The following is a 19,509-nucleotide window of genomic DNA, read 5'->3' on the forward strand; positions in this document are numbered from 1 at the left end:
GTTTCCATGATGTATGACCCTATGACTCCTTCCTAAGTGATCACTCATGTTAAAGCCACATGTCAGGTATTTCTACAATCACTGAGCAACTGATTTGTTTTGTTTCTTTATCCATTTTAAAAACCGATTTAAAGCATGATTGAAACAAGTTCCCTTGATGATGTCAGGGAAACAGGCAGAAATAGAAATGTTGCTCAGGATTATTGATGTGCCCCGTCTTTGTAAAAGTTGTATCTAGGATGTACTTAGCCAGGCAATCAATACAGCAGGGTATGAGCTGTGTCTTTTATACTGACACAATTTGGGACACTCTACGATGCTCCAGGGTTCAGATTCTAAGAAGCAAAAATCCAAGTTGAGTCCATCTTTAGCAGGTGATGTAGCTACTTCCACATGTTAATTGAACATATTTTGCAGAAGGTTAATCTGGGCTAAGGAGTGATGAGCTATTCTGTAAAATGAGTGCCTTCAGGATTGACATTATGCATGTTGTGTTGCTGTGACTGCATGTTTGTTTTTGTTTCCTCCGGAATGTGTTTTGCTCGTGCTGCTCTCTTCTAACCAACAAACTAAGGAAAAGAATAAAGCACACGAAGGTGCTCGCCCAATGAGGGCCATCTTTATGTCCAACGGTAAAATCTTCACCACGGGATTCAGCAAGATGAGTGAACGGCAGCTGGCACTCTGGGACCCGGTAGGAGGTCTTTTATCGTTGGCTGGTCAGTGTTGGGGAGGGGAGGGATTGCTGGCAACAGCCTGGTACACAACACAAGCAACGGACAAAGCCAAACACATTGAAACAATCACTAGGCAATAAATGGAGCTGAATATGATCAAATTTCTGAGTGGAATCCCTCATTTGCTTTTAATTTCACCCCTAAGAAGGACACTTGGCATTGTGCATTTGTTGGTGAAATAGCACAGACATTCTGGTTTCTGCTAGACCAGGGTGTGGCTTTGGTTGGTTTAATCTTTCCCATTTTTGCCTTTGCTGATCCACCATGTGACCTCTGCAGAATTCTTGATCTCTTTTCTCCACTTGTCCCCCACTCACGGTGGCACAGTGGTTAGCACTGCTGCCTCACAGCGCCAGAGACCGGGGTTCAATTCCCGCCTCAGGCGACTGACTGTGTGGAGTTTGCATGTTCTCCCCACATGTTAAAGCCACATGTCAGGTATTTCTACAATCACTGAGCAAGTGATTTGTTTTGTTTCTTTATCCATTTTAAAAAATGATTTAAAGCATGATTGAAACAAGTTCCCTTGATGATGTCAGGGAAACAGGCAGAAATAGAAATGTTGCTCAGGATTATTGATGTGCCCCGTCTTTATAAAAGTTGTATCTAGGACGTACTTAACCAGGCAATCAATACAGCAGGGTATGAGCTGTGTCTTTTATACTGATGCAACTTGGGACACACTACGATGCTCCAGGGTTCAGATTCTAAGAAGCAAAAATCCAAGTTGAGTCCATCTTTAGCAGGTGATGTAGCTACTTCCACATGTTGCGTGGGTTTCCTCCGGGTGCTCCGGTTTCCTCCCACAGTCCAAAGATGTGCAGGTCAGGTGAATTGGCCATGCTAAATTGCCCATAGTGTTAGGTAAGGGGTAAATGTAGGGGTATGGGTGGGTTGCGCTTCGGCAGGGCGGTGTGGACTTGTTGGGCCGAAGGGCCTGTTTCCACACTGTAAGTAATCTAATCAACCAATTCCCCACCTCCCAGTCTTTGGTGGAGGTTGCCAATAGGACATTTGCATCAATCTCTTGAAAACAATAAATCTCTGCCATACGTACCGTCTAAAGTAGTTACTCATTCCAGACGTGTTCTGTAGGTCATGCTTCTTATCGGTGGAATTGTTACTGAGAGTGTTTCTTCCTTCCCCTTAACCCGTGGCCTCTGATACAAGTTTGATTGTATTCAGCATTTATTTTGACAAGCTCCTCAAAACTAGGCTGTACCGTTAAAGAAACAAATTGAATAATTTGTTATCAGACCAGATAATTTTGCTCACAATGCTGTAAGAGTTCTGTGTTCTGTGCCAGCTGGACACCTTGCTAAGGACTGTTTCTACCTCAACCAGAATTCCTCCTCACAGAAAAAGCAATACAAACTGGCTAACTAGTCTACAATGATAACCAACAGCAAGCAAATTTCTTTGCAGAGAAACACATCCATGGTTTCTGTGCACCGTATGCACCCCCCGAAAAATATTGGACTGGTATCAAAACGTGAGCTGGTATTCTTATTGTTGGCCAGGAGGAGGAGTTCTAGGGCTTTCTGTCTCATAATGGGAATATTTGCTTCAGACTTCCGGGAGGTTTCAGGATTGAAAATGAATCCTTTGACTTCTGTCTGAAGTGAAGCTTCTCCAAATTGTTTACCGTTGTTCTCTTGTTGTTTTAATTATCACTTTCTTCTTCAGGAGAAACTGGCCCCCCATGAAGGCATGAGGCCGATGAGGGCAGTTTTTACACGGGAGGGCAACATCTTTACCACAGGATTCACCCGAATGAGTCAGAGGGAATTGGGGCTATGGGACCCGGTAGTATTCAATGACTGCAAAGGGTCCAGGCCAATGCGCATCATCCATTAGCTACCTCTTACTAGTAGGATTACTAATAAATACATCTTTTCACAATAGGCAATCTTTAAGGCAAGCAGCAAAAAAGGACAGATGTGGACATACATGATGGAAAATATTGAGAAATGATATTGATTAAACATCTATAGCCATGCATTGTCTTTCTTATTTCAATCAAATCTTGGTTTGATATAAAAATCTAAAGAACTGCAGATGCTGTAAATCAGAAACAAAAACAGAAATTGCCAGAAAAGCTCAGCAAGTCTGGCAGCATCTGTGGATAGGAATCAGAGTTAATATTTTGCATTGAGCAACCCTTTCCCAGAATTGGTGGTAGCTAGGAAAATTTTGGTTTGTATGGTCAGTTAATATAGTATGTTGGTTTGTATGGTCAATTAATATAGTATGGAGTAGATACAAGAAAATTTAGAACCGGAAGGCGTCGTGGGATAATTGATGTACCTTTCTGGTATATTCAGGAATACAAATAGGCCAACTAATCCACTAAAAATGCTAACATTGCAGGATATTCATCAAAAGAAAATAGAGACAAATTTGGTAAAGTTGTGTTGACTGTAAGAACAGCTGATTGGTGCTCATGTCCTGAAAAATCTGCTGACTGTAGCTATTTATGTTAAAATTGTCACCTTGAGGCTTCAACCTGACTATACAGAACCTGCAGAGCTCTGAACTCGAGAGCAGATCGATATTGTTACGCAGGTCCAGATTTGAACCTGGGCCTCCTGGCTTATAGGCATGGACAATGTCACTGTGCAGCAAGGGCCCCTGAATTGTGGTACACCGCACTAGAAAGTGTCTGCCAAATTAACGTAACTTAGTGCTAATTTGGGACCGCTTTGTGTCGAGAAATTAAATAGAAGGCTTGCACACTGCCACTCATTAACATTGCTGGAATAAGCTATAACTAAAATGGTGTTAATCTGTTCCAGTCCAGTGCTCTCTCCTATGGTTGCTGCTTCCTGCAATTTGACTGGTATCATTTCATAGAATGTGGTCCCATAGGCTTTAAGACCAAAAGTACTGCTTCATCTCTCTTTTCCCCCAGTGAACAGTCATTTGCCAGTGCAGGGTTCTCATAACCACGGTGTTTGATATTATTTCCGTTAGCCAATCTTTCAAAGAAATTAAAAGTGTGGGACAACCCAGAAACATTCTTAGATCAGAGCACACATTCCTTTTTGCTTCTAACCATATGAACAAATAAATCACTTCTGATGGACTATGCTGATTGAGTTGATAATCAGATATTGTTCATGGTGACTTGCTGCTATATGGATGATGCACAGGCCTGGTCTCTAGAGTGAAGTGTGGATTGCATGTGTGTGCTTTTCTCAAAAAGGGGAAACAGGCACACAGGCGTGATAGTAAAGTGACACATTGTGGCCTCTAACAAAAAGTGTCAAAATTCATTGTTTCACCTAAACCACGTGCGAGTGCAGTCAATTGCAAACTAAAGAAAGCAGCCAGATTATTGACATGTTTTGTTTTTAAAACATCTTCATGATTCAGTGGTTGGCATGCAGTCTTCCAGAATTGGACCTTTGGTGTTCTCCAGCCGCTGAATTGCTAATCACTTTGAGAGAAGGAGTGAGTGCTCCTCACCCCTACTATCCCCAACCATCACCACCACCTCTTCCCTCCCACTCCTCGCCACCCCCTATGCCTCTCACTAAGATGGAGAGTGATCATCAGATCTGAGCTCCAACCTTCAATTCCATGCAACTCCTAGTTGATGGTGTCCAGTGTAAGGTGCTGGTAGGAGATTTTTCTGACTCCCTTTCATTTCTGTGTCACTTCAGAAATAAGAAATTATGTTCAAAGCTGCTTTATGTAAGGTTTAGGAAATACTCATCCAACTGATGAGGCAAGCAATTTGATCACATTTAGGTTTAAGTTTTATTGTCATGTATATTCATGTATTGGGTACAGCAGTACAGTGAAAAGTGTACAATGTCACCACACATGGCACTACTTCGGGTACAAAATACCTAGGTACAAAATATTAAAGGAATAAACTGCGGATGGCATAAATAAGAACAGAAATTGCTGGAAAAGCTCAGCAGGTCTGGCAGCATCCATGGAGAGAAATCAGAGTTAATGTTTCGAGCCCGGTGACCCTTCCTCAGACAAAATCTTAGTCGCAGAAGTAGAAAAATATTAAAAAGTTCAAAACGACAATCTTCTTAGTATAAAAGAAGAAAAATAAAGAAGTAAAGTTTAAAATGTCATTTATAGCAGTCCTTTCTCAAGCTATAGGCCTACAGATGCTCCAAGCTGGGCTCTCCCCAAGAGGGCTCGCTCTTCGCTAAACCAAGTGGTTTCCTGTCTAGTTACTCAGTTATTTCCCATCGTGACTAGCATTCTTTGAAAGACTATCCTTTTTTATAAAGAAATTTAAACACTTGACATGAAAGAGCTCAGAACACAATATAATGTAAAGCATGGTATTAGCACTATCAATACAGTGCACTGTTGGTGCATAAATGCTAATTGCCATTGTCAAGGGATCTCCATTCAAATCTTGGTCCACTTTGAACCATCTTAAATAAGGAGCCATTTACCAGAGAACTTCACAATAAGAGGGGAAGGAAAATGGGAGATGTGTGTAATGGATGGATAAAAGCTGCCACGATTTAGTTACAACTACAGAGGAAGGTGGGAGTTGGCAGTTCATGGCATTCTGGGAGAAGAGGTCAGGAAGCCATCTGTCAGTGAATGGCCCAGTAAGCTGAAGAAAACAAAAGAATGAAACTGAAGTGAAGGAGGTGATTAGGCCTGATAAATCCAGCTTGAAACTAGCCTGCTACCTCCTAAACTCAATGGAATTCCCTCCACTTGATTGCATCAGTTAGTGACTGTGCTCGACAAAATCAAGTGAGAGGTTTTTCAGGCCCTGCACCTGAGTTCCTCAGTGTGTAAAACACTGAATTTCCTGGTGTAGCACCTCACCTGCCAAGACTGTCTCATCTTATCCCATCCCAGTTTATTTTAATGAATGAGAAAGTGACAGGGAGTACAGACCCTCTGATTGAAATTGGGCTCATGGTGGGTGAAGCTCATGTCCTTTAGGGAAGAAAACCTCCCATCCTTTATTTGATCTGGTCTACATTGTCACTCCAGACCCACAGCAATGTGGTCGACTCTCAACTGCCCTCTGGGCAATTAGGGATGGGCAAGAAATGCTGGCCTGGCCAGCAACATGCACACCCTGTGAACCAATAACAAAGAAAGGCTCTGCAATAGGAATGTGCATGGCATAACACCAACCCTCACAATGACATAAGGCCAATAGTTCTGGAACCAGATCCAGCTCCAATTCCAAATAATTCCCTACACCGGATTGCTGTAGGTGATGAGGAGAAGCTGCTTCCAAGCAAGACCATAATTACAGTGAACCCTCATGGTGGCAGCCTTCTAACTGGCTTGTACCTATGCGCTGTGTCAAAATCATGACAAATTACTTTTCTACACTATCAGATGTAGAAAAGGTTGTTGTATCCACTAAGTAGCACACAAGTGTTGCCCACAGTGCCCCTCCTGATCCACATTGCTTGTTTTGTTGAGAACAGTTTATCTCATTAACATGTTGCATGTAGTAGTGGGGCAATCAGCTTGGACAGAGTTTATAATTTACTGTATTTCCTCCACTTCCTCCCTGTAGAAAAACTTTGATGAACCAATAGCACTTCAGGAAATGGACACCAGTAATGGAGTACTTCTGCCGTTTTATGATCCAGACTCCAATATAGTGTATCTCTGTGGAAAGGTGAGAGTTAATTGATATAGTTATAATTCATTTTAATAGTTTGTTTCAAACAATCCATCAAACAGATTAGGTGATTATCCCTCTCGCGGCTGTTTGTGAAATCTTGCCCAGTGTGAAGATGTTGCCGTAAAAAAAAGAAAAATTTACATCTCTGCACCTGTTGATGACCATGGGACAGAACAAAGTGTTTTAATGTCAATGAACTTCTGTTGAAGTTGTCTCAAGCTCCTCCTAGTCGTTAGCGTTAGTACTGTCATGTTTGAAGGAAAGTTTCAGATTGTCTTTGAAAAGTTTTCTTCCTCCTCCTCTGAAATGTTGATCATTTGGAATTTGAGAAAACAGGATTCGATGCAGGGGACAGTTTTTTTCAGCCATTCAGACATTTGTGTCCAACATCCAATAACAATAACTTGTCCATCAACTATCCATGGTCTTAATGGTGAGGCAGAGTATTGGCAGAGAAGGAAGCAAATCCTGGACTTTGGTTCCCACTGCCTTGTGAAGTGATTACTCCATGTCCCCAAAGATGAGAGTTGTGAATCGCCCTGTTCAATCAGATGAAGACCTATATGAAGACAGTGTTTTTAAAAAATGTAATCACTGTTATGCTAAAGGAAAGATAAATATATGTAGGTAAGAACAGTCATGGCACTTCAAGCTGATTTATTGTCTAAAAGAAATCTGAATCCTTTCCAAAGGTGTGTGATAGCCATACTTCAGATTACTGCTGTTTGAAAGTGCCAGTTCTCTCTATAACCTTGCAAAAGTACTCCTTTTCAAAAAAGCAGTTGCCTTCATAAGAAATATTTTTTGGTAACATTTCTGAATTAGCCTAACAATTTGCAGTCCATTAACACATTGCCCGTGTAGGATATTCTCATGACGGAAGTGGCCCTCAAACAAGTTAAAGTTTTGTAAATCCTCCTCAAGTGCTGTTACCTCCTTGTGTTCCACTCTATTATTCTAATGGGCATGCTGATGTGTCTTTACAACCATGTCAAGTTGTTATTCTGTAGACCAGCATTTATTTTTGTTCTGTTAATATATTCTTAATTTCATGATTCCTTTCACCATATATATTGTTTAATATTGTATATCAGAATTGATTCATAGTATTATATAGCAAGAGTTTCCATTATTATAAAGAATGATGACTGATCTTGCCTCAACCATCCAGAAGAACCTAGTTTCTTCATCACAGCAACCAACTGTGCTTTAAATTGATCTCAAAATTGTGATCCAACATTCCCACTTACAACTCAATTCCTCATATTGTTTTCATTTTCTTCCTCATGTCTCATTTTAATAAACAATGTTTGTACTTTCTTACGTTGATATGCAGTGCTTTGTCATTAAGGTTATGGTGTGGTTGCAATAGATACACACTACTGTTAACAAGAGAAAAGATCCACTATGGTTTTAACTGAACTGAAACAGTTCTTGTTGCTTCCAGTCTAGATCTACTGGCTCTCAAGGAAAAATTAACAGTGATTTTTTTTTCTATTGTGCTCTCATTCTGCACTAAGTCTTGGGATATTCATTAGATGGTGAAGTTTGCCACAACAAAACCACTTCACATATTTTGGAAAAGTAAGATTCTTGTTTAGTTTGGTCCAGTTTTCTAACTTACTTTTTGAAGACTGATTTCTTTTTGTGCACAGGGTGATAGCAGTATTCGATATTTTGAAATAACAGAAGAAGCTCCATATGTTCATTACATTAGCACATTCAGCAGTAAGGAGCCACAGAGGGGAATGGGTTTCATGACAAAGAGAGGCCTGGATGTCAGCAGATGTGAAATTGCAAGGTGAGTGATCAGTCTTTGCTTTAATAATGGACTTAGAGGCAAGTTATTCCTGAAGAAGGGCTGATGCCCGAAACGTCGACTCTCCTGTTCCTTGGATGCTGCCTGACCTGCTGCGCTTTTCCAGCAACACATTTTCAGCTTAGAGGCAAGTTAGCCAGATTATGACTGGATGCATTGTCTTCAGTGGTCTGCAATCAGTAGAATAACACACTAGCTTGTATGCATGATGACAGGATGAACTGTGCTGTGCTGTATAGATTGAACATCAAGCTTGACCAGATATGTCTCATAGGCAATGCTTATTCAAGGAGAGGTGAGGGACTTTGTATGATGATCTTAAAGAAGCCTGTGATCAACATAGAATCTTCTAATGCTAGTGGTGGCTGACCCACAAGGTATAAATTAAAGTGCTAACCTGCATAACAATGGTTCAAACATGGACAAAAGCGCTGAGTTCCAGAGGTGAGGTGAGAGTGACAGCCCTTGACATCAAGACTGCATCCAACCAAGTGCAGCATCAAGGAACCCAGCAAAACTGGAATCTATGGGTATTGGAGCAAGCTCTCCAGTGGTTGGAGTCATACCTGACACATTGGAAGATGGTTATGGTAGGTAGATATCAGCTATCTCAGCTCCAAGACATCTCTGCAGGAGTTCGTCAGGGTAGTGACCTAGACCCAACCATTTTCAGCTGCTTCATCAATGACCTCCCTCCACTGTCAGGTCAGAAATGAGGTTGGTAGTTGATCATTGCACAATGTTCAGCACTATTCACAATTCCTCAGATACCGAAGCACTCTGTGCTCAAATGTAACAAGATCTGGACAATAACCAGGCTGTAACATTCATGCCACACAAATGCCAAGTTATGACCACCACTAATAAGAGACAATCTTGACGTTCAATGGTATTACCATCATTGAATCCCACACTGTCAACAGCCTGGGGCTTACCATTGACCAGATACTAAACTGGACTCACCACATAAACACAGTGGTTTTGAGATCAGGTCAGAGACTGGGAATACTGTGGTGACTAATTCACCTCCTGACTCCCTAAGCCTGTCCATCATCTATAAGGTTCAAGTTAGGAGTGTGATGGAATACTCGCCACTTTCCTGGATGAGTGCAGCTCCAACAATGCTCAAGACCCAAATGCCTTCTTCACTATCCTATCTACCTGCAAATCTACTTTCAAGGAACTATGAATCTGCACTTCAAGGTCTCTTTATTCAGCCACACTCCCTAGGACCTTAACATTAAGTGTATAAGTCCTGCTAAGATTTGCTTTCCCAAAATGCAGCACCTCACATTTATCCAAATTAAACTCTATCTGCCACTTCTCAGCCCATTGGCCTGTCTCATCAAGATCCCATTGTAATCTGAGGTAACCTTCTTCACTGTCCACTATGCCTCCAATCTTGGTGTCATCTGCAAACTTACTAACGATACCTCTCATGCTCACATCCAAATCATTTATATAAATTATGAAAAGTAGTTGTCCCAGCACTGATCCTTGTGGCACTCCACTGGTCACAGGCCTCCAATCTGAAAAATAACTCTCCACCACCACCCTCTGTCTTCTACCTTTGAGCCAGTTCTGTATCCAAATTGCTAGTTATTCCTGTATTCCATGAGATCTAACCTTGCTAATCAGTCTCCCATGGGGAACCTTGTCGAAAGCCTTACTGAAGTCCATATAGATCACATCTACTGCCCTGCCCTCATCAATCTTCATTGTTACTTCTTCAAAGAGCTCAATCAAGTTTGTGAGAGATGATTTCCCATGCACAAAGCCATGTTGACTATCCTGAATCAGTCCTTGCCTTTCTAGGTACATCCTGTCCCTCAGGATTCCCTCCAACAACTTACCTACCACCAACGTCAGGCTCACTGGTCTATAGTTCCCTGGCTTGTCCTTACCACCCTTCTTAAACAGTGGCACCACATTAGCCAACCTGCAGTCTTCTGGCACCTCATCTGTGACTATCAATGATACAACTATCTCAGCAAGCGGCCCAGCAATCACTTCTCTAGCTTCCCACAGAGTTCTAGGTTACACCTGATTTGGGAGGTTATGTTGCAGCTCTACAAGGACATTGGCTAGGCCACTTTTGGAATACTGCATGCAGTTCTGATCTCCTTCCTATCAGAAGGATGTTGTGAAACTTGAAGTGGTTCAGAAAAGATTTACAAGGATGTTGCCACGGTTGGAGGATTTGAGCTAGAGGGAGATGTTGAATTGGCTGGGGCTGTTTTCCCTGGAGTTTCAGAGGCTGAGGGGTGACCTTATAGAGGTGTATAAAATCACGAGGGGCATGGATAGGATAAATAGACAAATTCCCTTCCCTGGGTCCAGAACTTGAGGGCATAGTTTTAGGGTGAGAGGGAAAGATCTAAAAGAGACCTCGGGGCATCTTTTTCACGTGGAGGGTGGTGTGTGTGTGTATGAAATGAGCTGCCACGGGAAGTGGTGGAGGCTAGTACAACTGCAACATTTAAAAGGCATTTGGATGGGATTTATGAATAGGAAGGGTTTGGAGGGATATGGGCCAGATGCTGGCAGGTGGAACAAGATTGGGTGGGATATCTGGTCAGCATGGACGAGTTGCAGCGAAGGGTCTGTTTCCATGCTGTACATCTCTATGACGCTATGACAGTAAGAAGCTTGACACCATCCAGGCAAAGCAGCCCACTTGATTTGTACCATAATCCACAAGCATCCACTCCCTCCACCACCGATGCTCAATAGCAGCAGTGTGTACTATCTACAAGATGCACTGCAGAAATTCACCAAAGATCCTCAGACAGCACCTTCCAAACCCATGATCACTTCCTTCTCGAAGGACAAGGGCAGCAGACACATGGGAATGCCACCACTTTCAAGTTCCCCTCCAAGCTACTCACTATCCTGATCTAGAACTATATTGCTTTCACTATCGCTGGGTCAAAATCCTGGAATCCCCTCCCCAAGGGTATTGTGGGTTAACCCACAGCAGGTAGACTGCAGCGATTCCAGAAGGCAGCTCACTACCACCTTCTCAAGGACAACTAGGGCAATAAATGCTGGCCAGCCAGCAATGTCCAAAACCCACAAACGAACGAAAGAAAATTGTTGTGAGTAGGGAAATTCTTAGTGTGATGATAATCGAACTATTTGTATGGAAAAAGTACACTACAAAAACCTTCTTCAAGAATGTAGCCATATTTTATATAATTTCTGTGGTTTGCAAAATGTCATCTTTTCTAGGAACCAATTAATTCCACCCCACAAGGGCTTCTGGCACATTGGAACGTTTGAGCTAAGATAAAACACAATCCAAATGTGATTATTATACTTCTATTATGGTTTCAATTCTAAACTAAAATTAGAGTATTCATTCTGGTCATTCAGAGATGAAATAAAGTCTCTAAGAATGTAATCTTTGAAGGCAAGTAAGTCATAATTCAGTAGCATGATATGCTAGACCTTATAGATGTTGGTCACATGGGTGCAGAAAGCAAGAGATTGGTGCATGAAAGCAAGAGATTGGTGCATGAATTCATGTACTGAGCCAGCATTAATAAGGACATGGATCAACTGGTCAGGTTGTGTGAAACATGTCAATTCCACCATCCTTAACAATCTCCTTTCACATGAGATTCCTTCTGAGCTATGTTGTAAGATTGTGATTGATATTTATTCTGTCCAAGAACATTATTACATATTGGTGATGGATTATTTCACCAAATTTCCTTTTGTCAGACAAATCAAAGATGCAACCAGTTGATGCATTCATTATGTTTGGTGTACTTTACCAAATTATGCCTGACAATGATCTAGAGAACATTTCCAAGATGGGATATTCAACATATTACCTTTTTTACTCAATGTCCTCAATCAGATAGTCTTGCTGAATGCACTGTTACATTGTAAAGTCCATGACCACTAAATATAGAGCAACTTGCTGAGATATTTGAATAGCAATGTTAAATCTACCTGCTACCTCTTCAGGTAATGGTTTTCCCTCAGTGACAGTGTCTGGGAGGCAGATTCACATACTCCCACACGTTCAGCACCCAACCACATGTACATGATGCATTGTTGAAAAGAAGGGACAAAATGTTAGAAGAGTACAATACATTATAAATGGCATCCGTAGTTGGTTTCAAAGACTGTACATCTGCTATTAATAGAGATCAAAAATTTTCATTTCAGTCATAGTGCAATAATGGCACAACAATTATAAATCCTGCAATGTGAAGGTGCAATTCACAGGTAGTGATAACTATAGGAACTATTGCTATCAGTCCTACTGAGGAATCTGTTAAATCCACTCCTCCAAAATGGTCGTAGAAAGTCTTGAAGCCCCTCCAATGACATGTCTCAGTCAGATTGCATTTAACAGACTGAAATGGGAAGGCTGTGTTTCTCTCCCTGTTCTAGGTCAGCTGAGTAATATTGCATAACTTCAGATATATATTTTTGCAGTGTGGGAAACCTAAATGTGAGTGAAGATGGTGAGTTGATGGATGAAAGCATTAAGGAATGGCAACAATTAAGGGGACTGTCAAAACAAGGGGACTCAATTATTGATAAATTTTGAATCAGCTCAAATGGCTGCTCAACTCTTTATCAGTGTTTGCCAAAACAGGACAGACAGAAGTGAAAGAATAGACAAGCAAAAAAAAATGAATGGGGAGCAAAATCCAAAGTGCAACCATTGATTCTGTATCAGACAGTCCAGCACCTGATATACATTGTAACTGCTGAGGTGAAGTAGGAACCTCTTGGGGCACAATGGTAGCATCCCTACTTCTGGGCCAGGCAGTCCGGGTTCAAGCTCCATCTGCTGCAGAGGTGTGCAGTAACATCTCTGAACAGGTTGATTTGAAAATATCTAGAAGTAGGATTGCTGAAGGTGCAACTCCTGGGCACCATCCTGATAAATTACAGGAGGAATTGAAGATAGTTAAGAAATGGTTGAAACTTTCCTACCTTTATATTACTGTGTTCCTTCTTTACCTTTCAGTACACTTAATATTGCCAGCATCCTATTGATTCAGTTAGAGTTTGGCACCTGCAGCATTGAACCTTTTCCTTGTTCAAGTTCCATATTCCCACAGTTTCTGGTGCCAATCACGAGAATACCCCACGACCATAAGAATACAGCTCACTTTCCAACCCTGCCTAATTGAAAATCATGTGGACATGATAGAAAAATTTAGGTTTTCATATTTTGGAAAACTACAGACGTTTTGAACAGTCAAGAGGTTTGCATAATCGTCACAGAACAGTTGAAGTTCGGCATTGTAGTTTTTACACTCAGCTGAATCCTTTCCATTTCCCTGTTCCAATTATTCATCTAAAATACAGCAGTTGTGACAAACCCCATTTTGTATTGCAGCTTCTTGGTTTGCTAATGGTATCTGATTTATTTAACTTGTTTATTTCTAGGTTTTTCAAGTTACATGAACGGAAATGTGAACCGATTACAATGACAGTGCCTCGCAAGGTCAGTGCAGTAGAAGAGCCCACTATATAAATAAACAACAGCGACAGTAGGGAAAATGAAAAAGATGCATCCAGTTTTTGAAAAATACAATCTTTCTGATTTGTTGAATGGTCAAGTTTTACATATTTTGAAGCTAAAATAGATTCATACTTACTTAAAGAAAATCCTCACAGTTTTCATCTGAGTAATTGTTAAAGGCAAGAGTAAAAGTCACCATAGTCTTATCAAAGGTTGCCTTCTCATCAGAGACAGATGACTGGTGGTAGTTTAACCCGAGAGTCACCAAATCTCAGGCAAGGGGGAGGATGAGATGGAAGGTCCTTCATAGGAACCTCAGCCAGTGCTGGAATTAAACCCATGCTGTTGGCATCACTCTGCATTGCAAACCAGCTGTCAAGCCAACTGAGCTAACCAATCCCAGAAGTCATTACTCTATAAAGGTTGATTAATATACAGGAATGAACTCAGATTTGACTCAGAGGGTGACTTGGTACAAATGAAGTTGAACAATATTTTGACAAGATTGAAATTGATGATGTCTTGCCCATATGAGACCTCTTTTATCAATTGAAATAGAAGCTCCTGCAAATACATAGTGATCAATCCATTTTCAACTCAGAAAGAACAGATTGCTGTTTGACTTTGGGACCCTTCATTAGTCTTGATTCTATTAGTCTGGAAAAAATATTTCTAACAAAGACAACGAGCAGCAGGTAGAACAACCAATCTCTAAAAGAGCAGTTTTAAATTTTACATCTTTTCTTACCTGTGTGTAATCAAATGTCAATAGACAATAGACAATAGATGCAGGAGTAGGCCATTCAGCCCTTCGAGCCTGCACCGCCATTCAATATGATCATGGCTGATCATTCCCAATCAGTATCCAGTTCCAGCTTTATCTCCATAACCCTTGACTCCACTATCTTTAAGAGCTCTATCCAATTCTTTCTTAAATGAATCCAGAGACTGGGCCTCCACTGCCCTCTGGGGCAGAGCATTCCACACAGCCACCACTCTCTGGGTGAAGTAGTTTCTCCTCATCTCTGTCCTAAATGGTCTACCCCATATTTTTAAGTTGTGTCCTCTGGTTTGGCACTCCCCCATCAGCGGAAATATGTTTCCTCCTGCCAGAGTATCCAATCCTTTCATAATCCTATACGTTTCAATCAGATCCCCTCTCAGTCTTCTAAACTCAAGGGTATACAAGCCCAGTCGCTTCAGTCTTTCCATGTAAGGCAATCCTGCCATTCCAGGAATTGACCTCGTGAACCTATGCTGCACTCCCTCAATAGCCAGAATGTCTTTCCTCAAATTTGGAGACCAGAACTGTACACAGTACTCCAGGTGTGGTCTCACCAGGGCCCTGTACAGCTGCAGAAGCACCTCTTTGCTTCTATACTCAATCCCTCTTGTTATGAAGGCCAGCATGCTATTAGCCTTCTTCACGACCTGCTGTACCTGCATGCTTGCCTTCATTGACTGGTGGACAAGAACACCCAGATCTCTCTGAACAGCCCCTTTACCTAATTTGATACCATTGAGGTAGTAATCTGCCTTCCTGTTCTTGCCACCAAAGTGGATAACCATACATTTATCCACATTAAACTGCATCTGCCATGCATCTGCCCACTCACCCAACTTGTCCAGGTCACCCTGTAATCTCCTAACATCCTCATCACATTTCACCCTACCACCCAGCTTTGTATCATCAGCAAATTTGCTAATGTTATTGCTGATACCATCTTCTATATCATTTACATATATTGTAAAAAGCTGCGGTCCCAGCACGGATCCCTGCGGTACCCCACTGGTCACTGCCTGCCATTCCGAAATGGAGCCGTTAATCACTACCCTTTGTTTCCTATTAGCCAACCAATTCTCTATCCAATCTAGTACTTTGCCCCAAATACCGTGCGCCCTAATTTTACTCACTAACCTCTTGTGTGGGACTTTATCAAAAGCTTTCTGAAAGTCCAGGTACACTACATCCACTGGATCTCCCTCGTCCATCTTCCGAGTTACATCCTCAAAAAATTCAAGAAGATTAGTCAAGCATGATTTCCCCTTCATAAATCCATGCTGACTCTGTCCTATCCTGTTACTATTATCCAGATGTGCTGTAATTTCATCCTTTATAATAGACTCCAGCATCTTTCCCACCACTGAGGTCAGACTAACTGGTCTATAATTTCCTGCTTTCTCCCACCCACCCTTCTTAAAAAGTGGCACAACATTAGCCGCCCTCCAATCCTCAGGAACTGACCCCGATTCTATTGAACTCTGGAAAATAATCACCAGCGCATCCACGATTTCCCAAGCCACCTCCTTCAGTACCCTGGGATGCAGGCCATCAGGTCCCGGAGACTTATCAACCTTCAGACCTAACAGTCTCTCCTACACCAAATCCTGGCAAATATAAATTCCCTTCAGTTCAGGTCCTTCAGCCACTGTTACCTCAGGGAGATTGCTTGTGTCTTCCCCAGTGAACACAGATCTGAAGTACCCATTTAATTCCTCTGCTATTTCTTTGTTCCCAGTAATATATTCCCCTGTTTCAGTCTTCAAGGGCCCAATTTTTGTCCTAACCATTTTTTTGCCTTGGACATACCTAAAAAAGCTGAATGCAGGGAATAAATTGATGCCAACAAATTAGTTTAGATGAGATGGGACATTCACCTTTGAAGAGCTTTCCATGATTTTAGAATGTTCATGTTCAGTTTATCTCTCTTACTCTTGGTTGCAAAGTGTTAAGAATGATCCCTGGGCAGTTATTCCTGTCTTGTTTAATATAACTGAACTCTGCAGCATTCCTATTTCACTGCCTCTTTCGGCAAAGCATGACCTAAAAGCTGTATTGGGATTTTTGTTTTAAGCTCTGAATTTCAGGGCAGAAATATGAAGAAATACAGCATAGTTTTATGAAATCATGCAGCTTGTATGGAAGATTATGTAATTTATGTATTTGAGCACTTGCAGTCTGCTATTTTCCACCCATTAATCCAGATGGAAGTTGAGGTGTGCAGGTGGCAGATTCCTGGTCTGTGCTCCCTTTGGGACAGCTTGCACTTAGGGAGTGTGGATTGATTTTTAAATTTATTCTTGAGATGTGGATGTTGCTGGCCAGGGCAGTATTTATTTCTTGTCCTTAATTGCCCCAAGGGCAGTTAAGAGTCAATCACATTACCTGGGAAGGCCAGGTCAGGTAAAGATAGCAATTTCCTTAGTGAACCAGATGAGTTTTTCCAACAATCGACAATGGATTCATGGTCATCATTAGACTCTTAATTCCAAATGTTTATTGAATTCAAATGCTACCATCTGCTGTGCCGGGATTTGAACCCAGGTCCCCAGAACATTACCTGCATCTCTGGATTAACAGTGCAGCGGTAATACCACTAGGTCATCACCTCCCCATATGTGTCCCCTTGTGCTCTGAGCAAATAGTTGATGTGCTCACTCATGCACGCAGTGTATACTGTGATCCATTGCATAAACATGATGGACCAAAAGGCCACTTTCAATACCTTAAAATTTCAATGTTTTTGTGTGTGGAAAAATCCAAAGACTATTGGATGTATGGATTATTTATGGACCATAAAGAGATAAAGTTACTTGAGAATATTTATTTTAGAAATAAAGGACATAAAAGAGCAGGAAAGGATATAAATATTATCATCTTCAAGGGAAATACATTATTTTAAACTCATTTATTATTGGTCATTTACACATGATGATTGCACTGAGTTACAATTATGAAATCTGATTAATTATTTATTAAAATGAAGGCCTCCAAACCAGCCAGTTCTCTCCTCTTGACAACACCTAACAACTCAGTCAATAAATTGTTTGATCCAAACCACCAAAGATTTCTTAACTGTGGAAATTGAATGAGGAGCATTTTACTATCAATGTCCAATTTACAACTTGGATGTGAATCTCTCCTGAGGATCTTTCCAGCTAAAACTGTTTTCTTTTCTTCCTCTGAATTTTGTAGTCAGATCTTTTCCAAGATGACTTGTACCCAGATACACAAGGTCCTGAGCCAGCATTAGAAGCTGAGGAATGGATGGCTGGCAAGAACGCTGATCCCATCCTTATATCATTGAGAGATGGGTACATTCCACCCAAAAACAGAGAACTGAAGTTTGCCAAGAAGAACATTCTGGATAACAAGCCGCCTCTCGGACCTCGACGAAGCTACTCCACATGCGAATCAAATTTTTCTGTACGTCTTCCTAACGCATCATTGGATTTTCAGCTATTTTTTGATTTCAGTCTTTCCATTTATGACCCTGATCCCCTCCCCTCACCACGGCCTACTGCTGAAGTTGTGTATATCAAATCCTGGCTTACAGTTTTCCCATTTAACATTGTTTTACTTTAACACTGAAGGGGTCTGTAATCTCATTCGGTGTTGCATGGTTCATTTTAAGGTTATTTCTGGTAAAACTCCATTGGCACCTCTGCCACTCCCTATCTCCACCTCTTGCCCACTGTGAATACTTTTCCCTCCCCAACCCATTCCCTCGCTGTTTCCCTCTCCTGAACTTGCATTCCCATTCATGATCCAGATTCAATCCAAACCTCTCTGTAGTGGAAATGGAAGCCCTAATAGTTCACAACTTTGGTTTTATAATGACTTTCAAAGTGGCTTCTGCGTCTCTGATGCTCTTTCAGGAGAGAGAAACATAAGCGGGGAACTTTTAAAATAAAACATGGATTGAAGTACTTTCGCGTTTCCAACATACCACATTTTCACAACATCAGAGTGCCAGCCACAGATTGAGTAGGGATGCAAGTCCTGGAGAAGGAAGTGTAATAAGTGAGTCAGTGGATGGCGTAAGTCTACAACTGAAGGCTGGGGGACTGAGGTGAGGCCGTAACTGGGCAGTCAAAGAATTGGGAAAGACCAGAACTACTCGAGCCTGGGGGGCTAGTGGAGGATTGGGAAGGTGGGAGGGTCTCCAATGATCAGGAAATATGATCGCCAGTGAGAAAGAGGTGATCTAAGCAGCAAGTTGTATTTTCCTTTCATATTTTTAAACTCATTTTCTTTTAATAAGTCATTTCATTTACCGATGTAGGCATTTAGCAATTTGAAATTTGAGCTTCAACCCTATATTGGATGAAATATCCCAGGAATCTGAGTGGCGTAGGCTGAGGCACTTCTCACGAGCAGCCTGGCTGAGGTTCTCATTCGGAAGCATGGGGTTGTGATTAATCCTTGTTGAGTTCATTCAATAAACCAGCAGACAGCTAAAGCCAGCACGGAAACCAGAGCGGGCATCTCCATGTTGCCCACAACCAAACAGCAGCCCAAGGCACAATCCATGGACACCAGATGCACATAACCTTTCTCCTCGGGCATTGGTATCTAGGGCTCAGTGAACCCATACCATCCTCCTGGCATTGACAATGCACTTTGGACTTTCAGACTTGATTAACAGAGCATAGCAGAAACCAGCCGTGCCCAAGTGCATTGGGTACTACACAGGCACTGGGACCCAACCTGTGCTTGTTTGCTGTCAGTGCCCATTCGCCTGATGTCTACCAGCATACCCACAGCATGTATGCCTTGCTGTGCAGTGTCTTGCTGTGACAATTGGCACAGCCACACAACCTGACAAATAGCCATGGCATTCGGCAGTCCTCAGATAAGGGTGCATCCGGGCAGGGTGATTTCACACAGTAATGTGTGCCTCTGTGCTCCATGGAGAGGGTCACACTCACTCCTTTGACTTGGTAAGGGCCAGTCTAGATTTATGGCTGGACCTCAAAGTCATGGACTTGTGCACCCACCAGTCAGAAGTCTGCATGGTCTCAACCAGGACTGCACCAG

General features: G+C 41.8%; 1 protein-coding gene across 4 annotated transcripts in view; it reads left to right on the top strand.

Annotated features, from left to right (window-relative positions):
• The window catches only part of LOC140491492 (coronin-6-like), a 253,791-nt gene that overhangs the window by 226,895 nt on the left and 7,387 nt on the right, over positions 1-19,509 (top strand). For 3 of the 4 annotated variants that reach the window (XM_072589739.1, XM_072589740.1, XM_072589736.1), the window contains 5 exons: positions 575-694; positions 6,265-6,369; positions 8,031-8,176; positions 13,613-13,670; positions 17,665-17,895. In XM_072589739.1, the coding sequence (XP_072445840.1) occupies positions 575-694; positions 6,265-6,369; positions 8,031-8,176; positions 13,613-13,670; positions 17,665-17,895 (660 nt within the window). Of the gene's footprint in view, positions 1-574; positions 695-2,423; positions 2,544-6,264; positions 6,370-8,030; positions 8,177-13,612; positions 13,671-17,664; positions 17,896-19,509 lie in introns of all 4 variants that reach the window. The other variant, XM_072589738.1, reaches the window with a different exon arrangement.

Source organism: Chiloscyllium punctatum, chromosome 19 (assembly GCF_047496795.1).
Source record: "Chiloscyllium punctatum isolate Juve2018m chromosome 19, sChiPun1.3, whole genome shotgun sequence".
NCBI classification, from domain to species: Eukaryota; Metazoa; Chordata; class Chondrichthyes; order Orectolobiformes; family Hemiscylliidae; genus Chiloscyllium; species Chiloscyllium punctatum.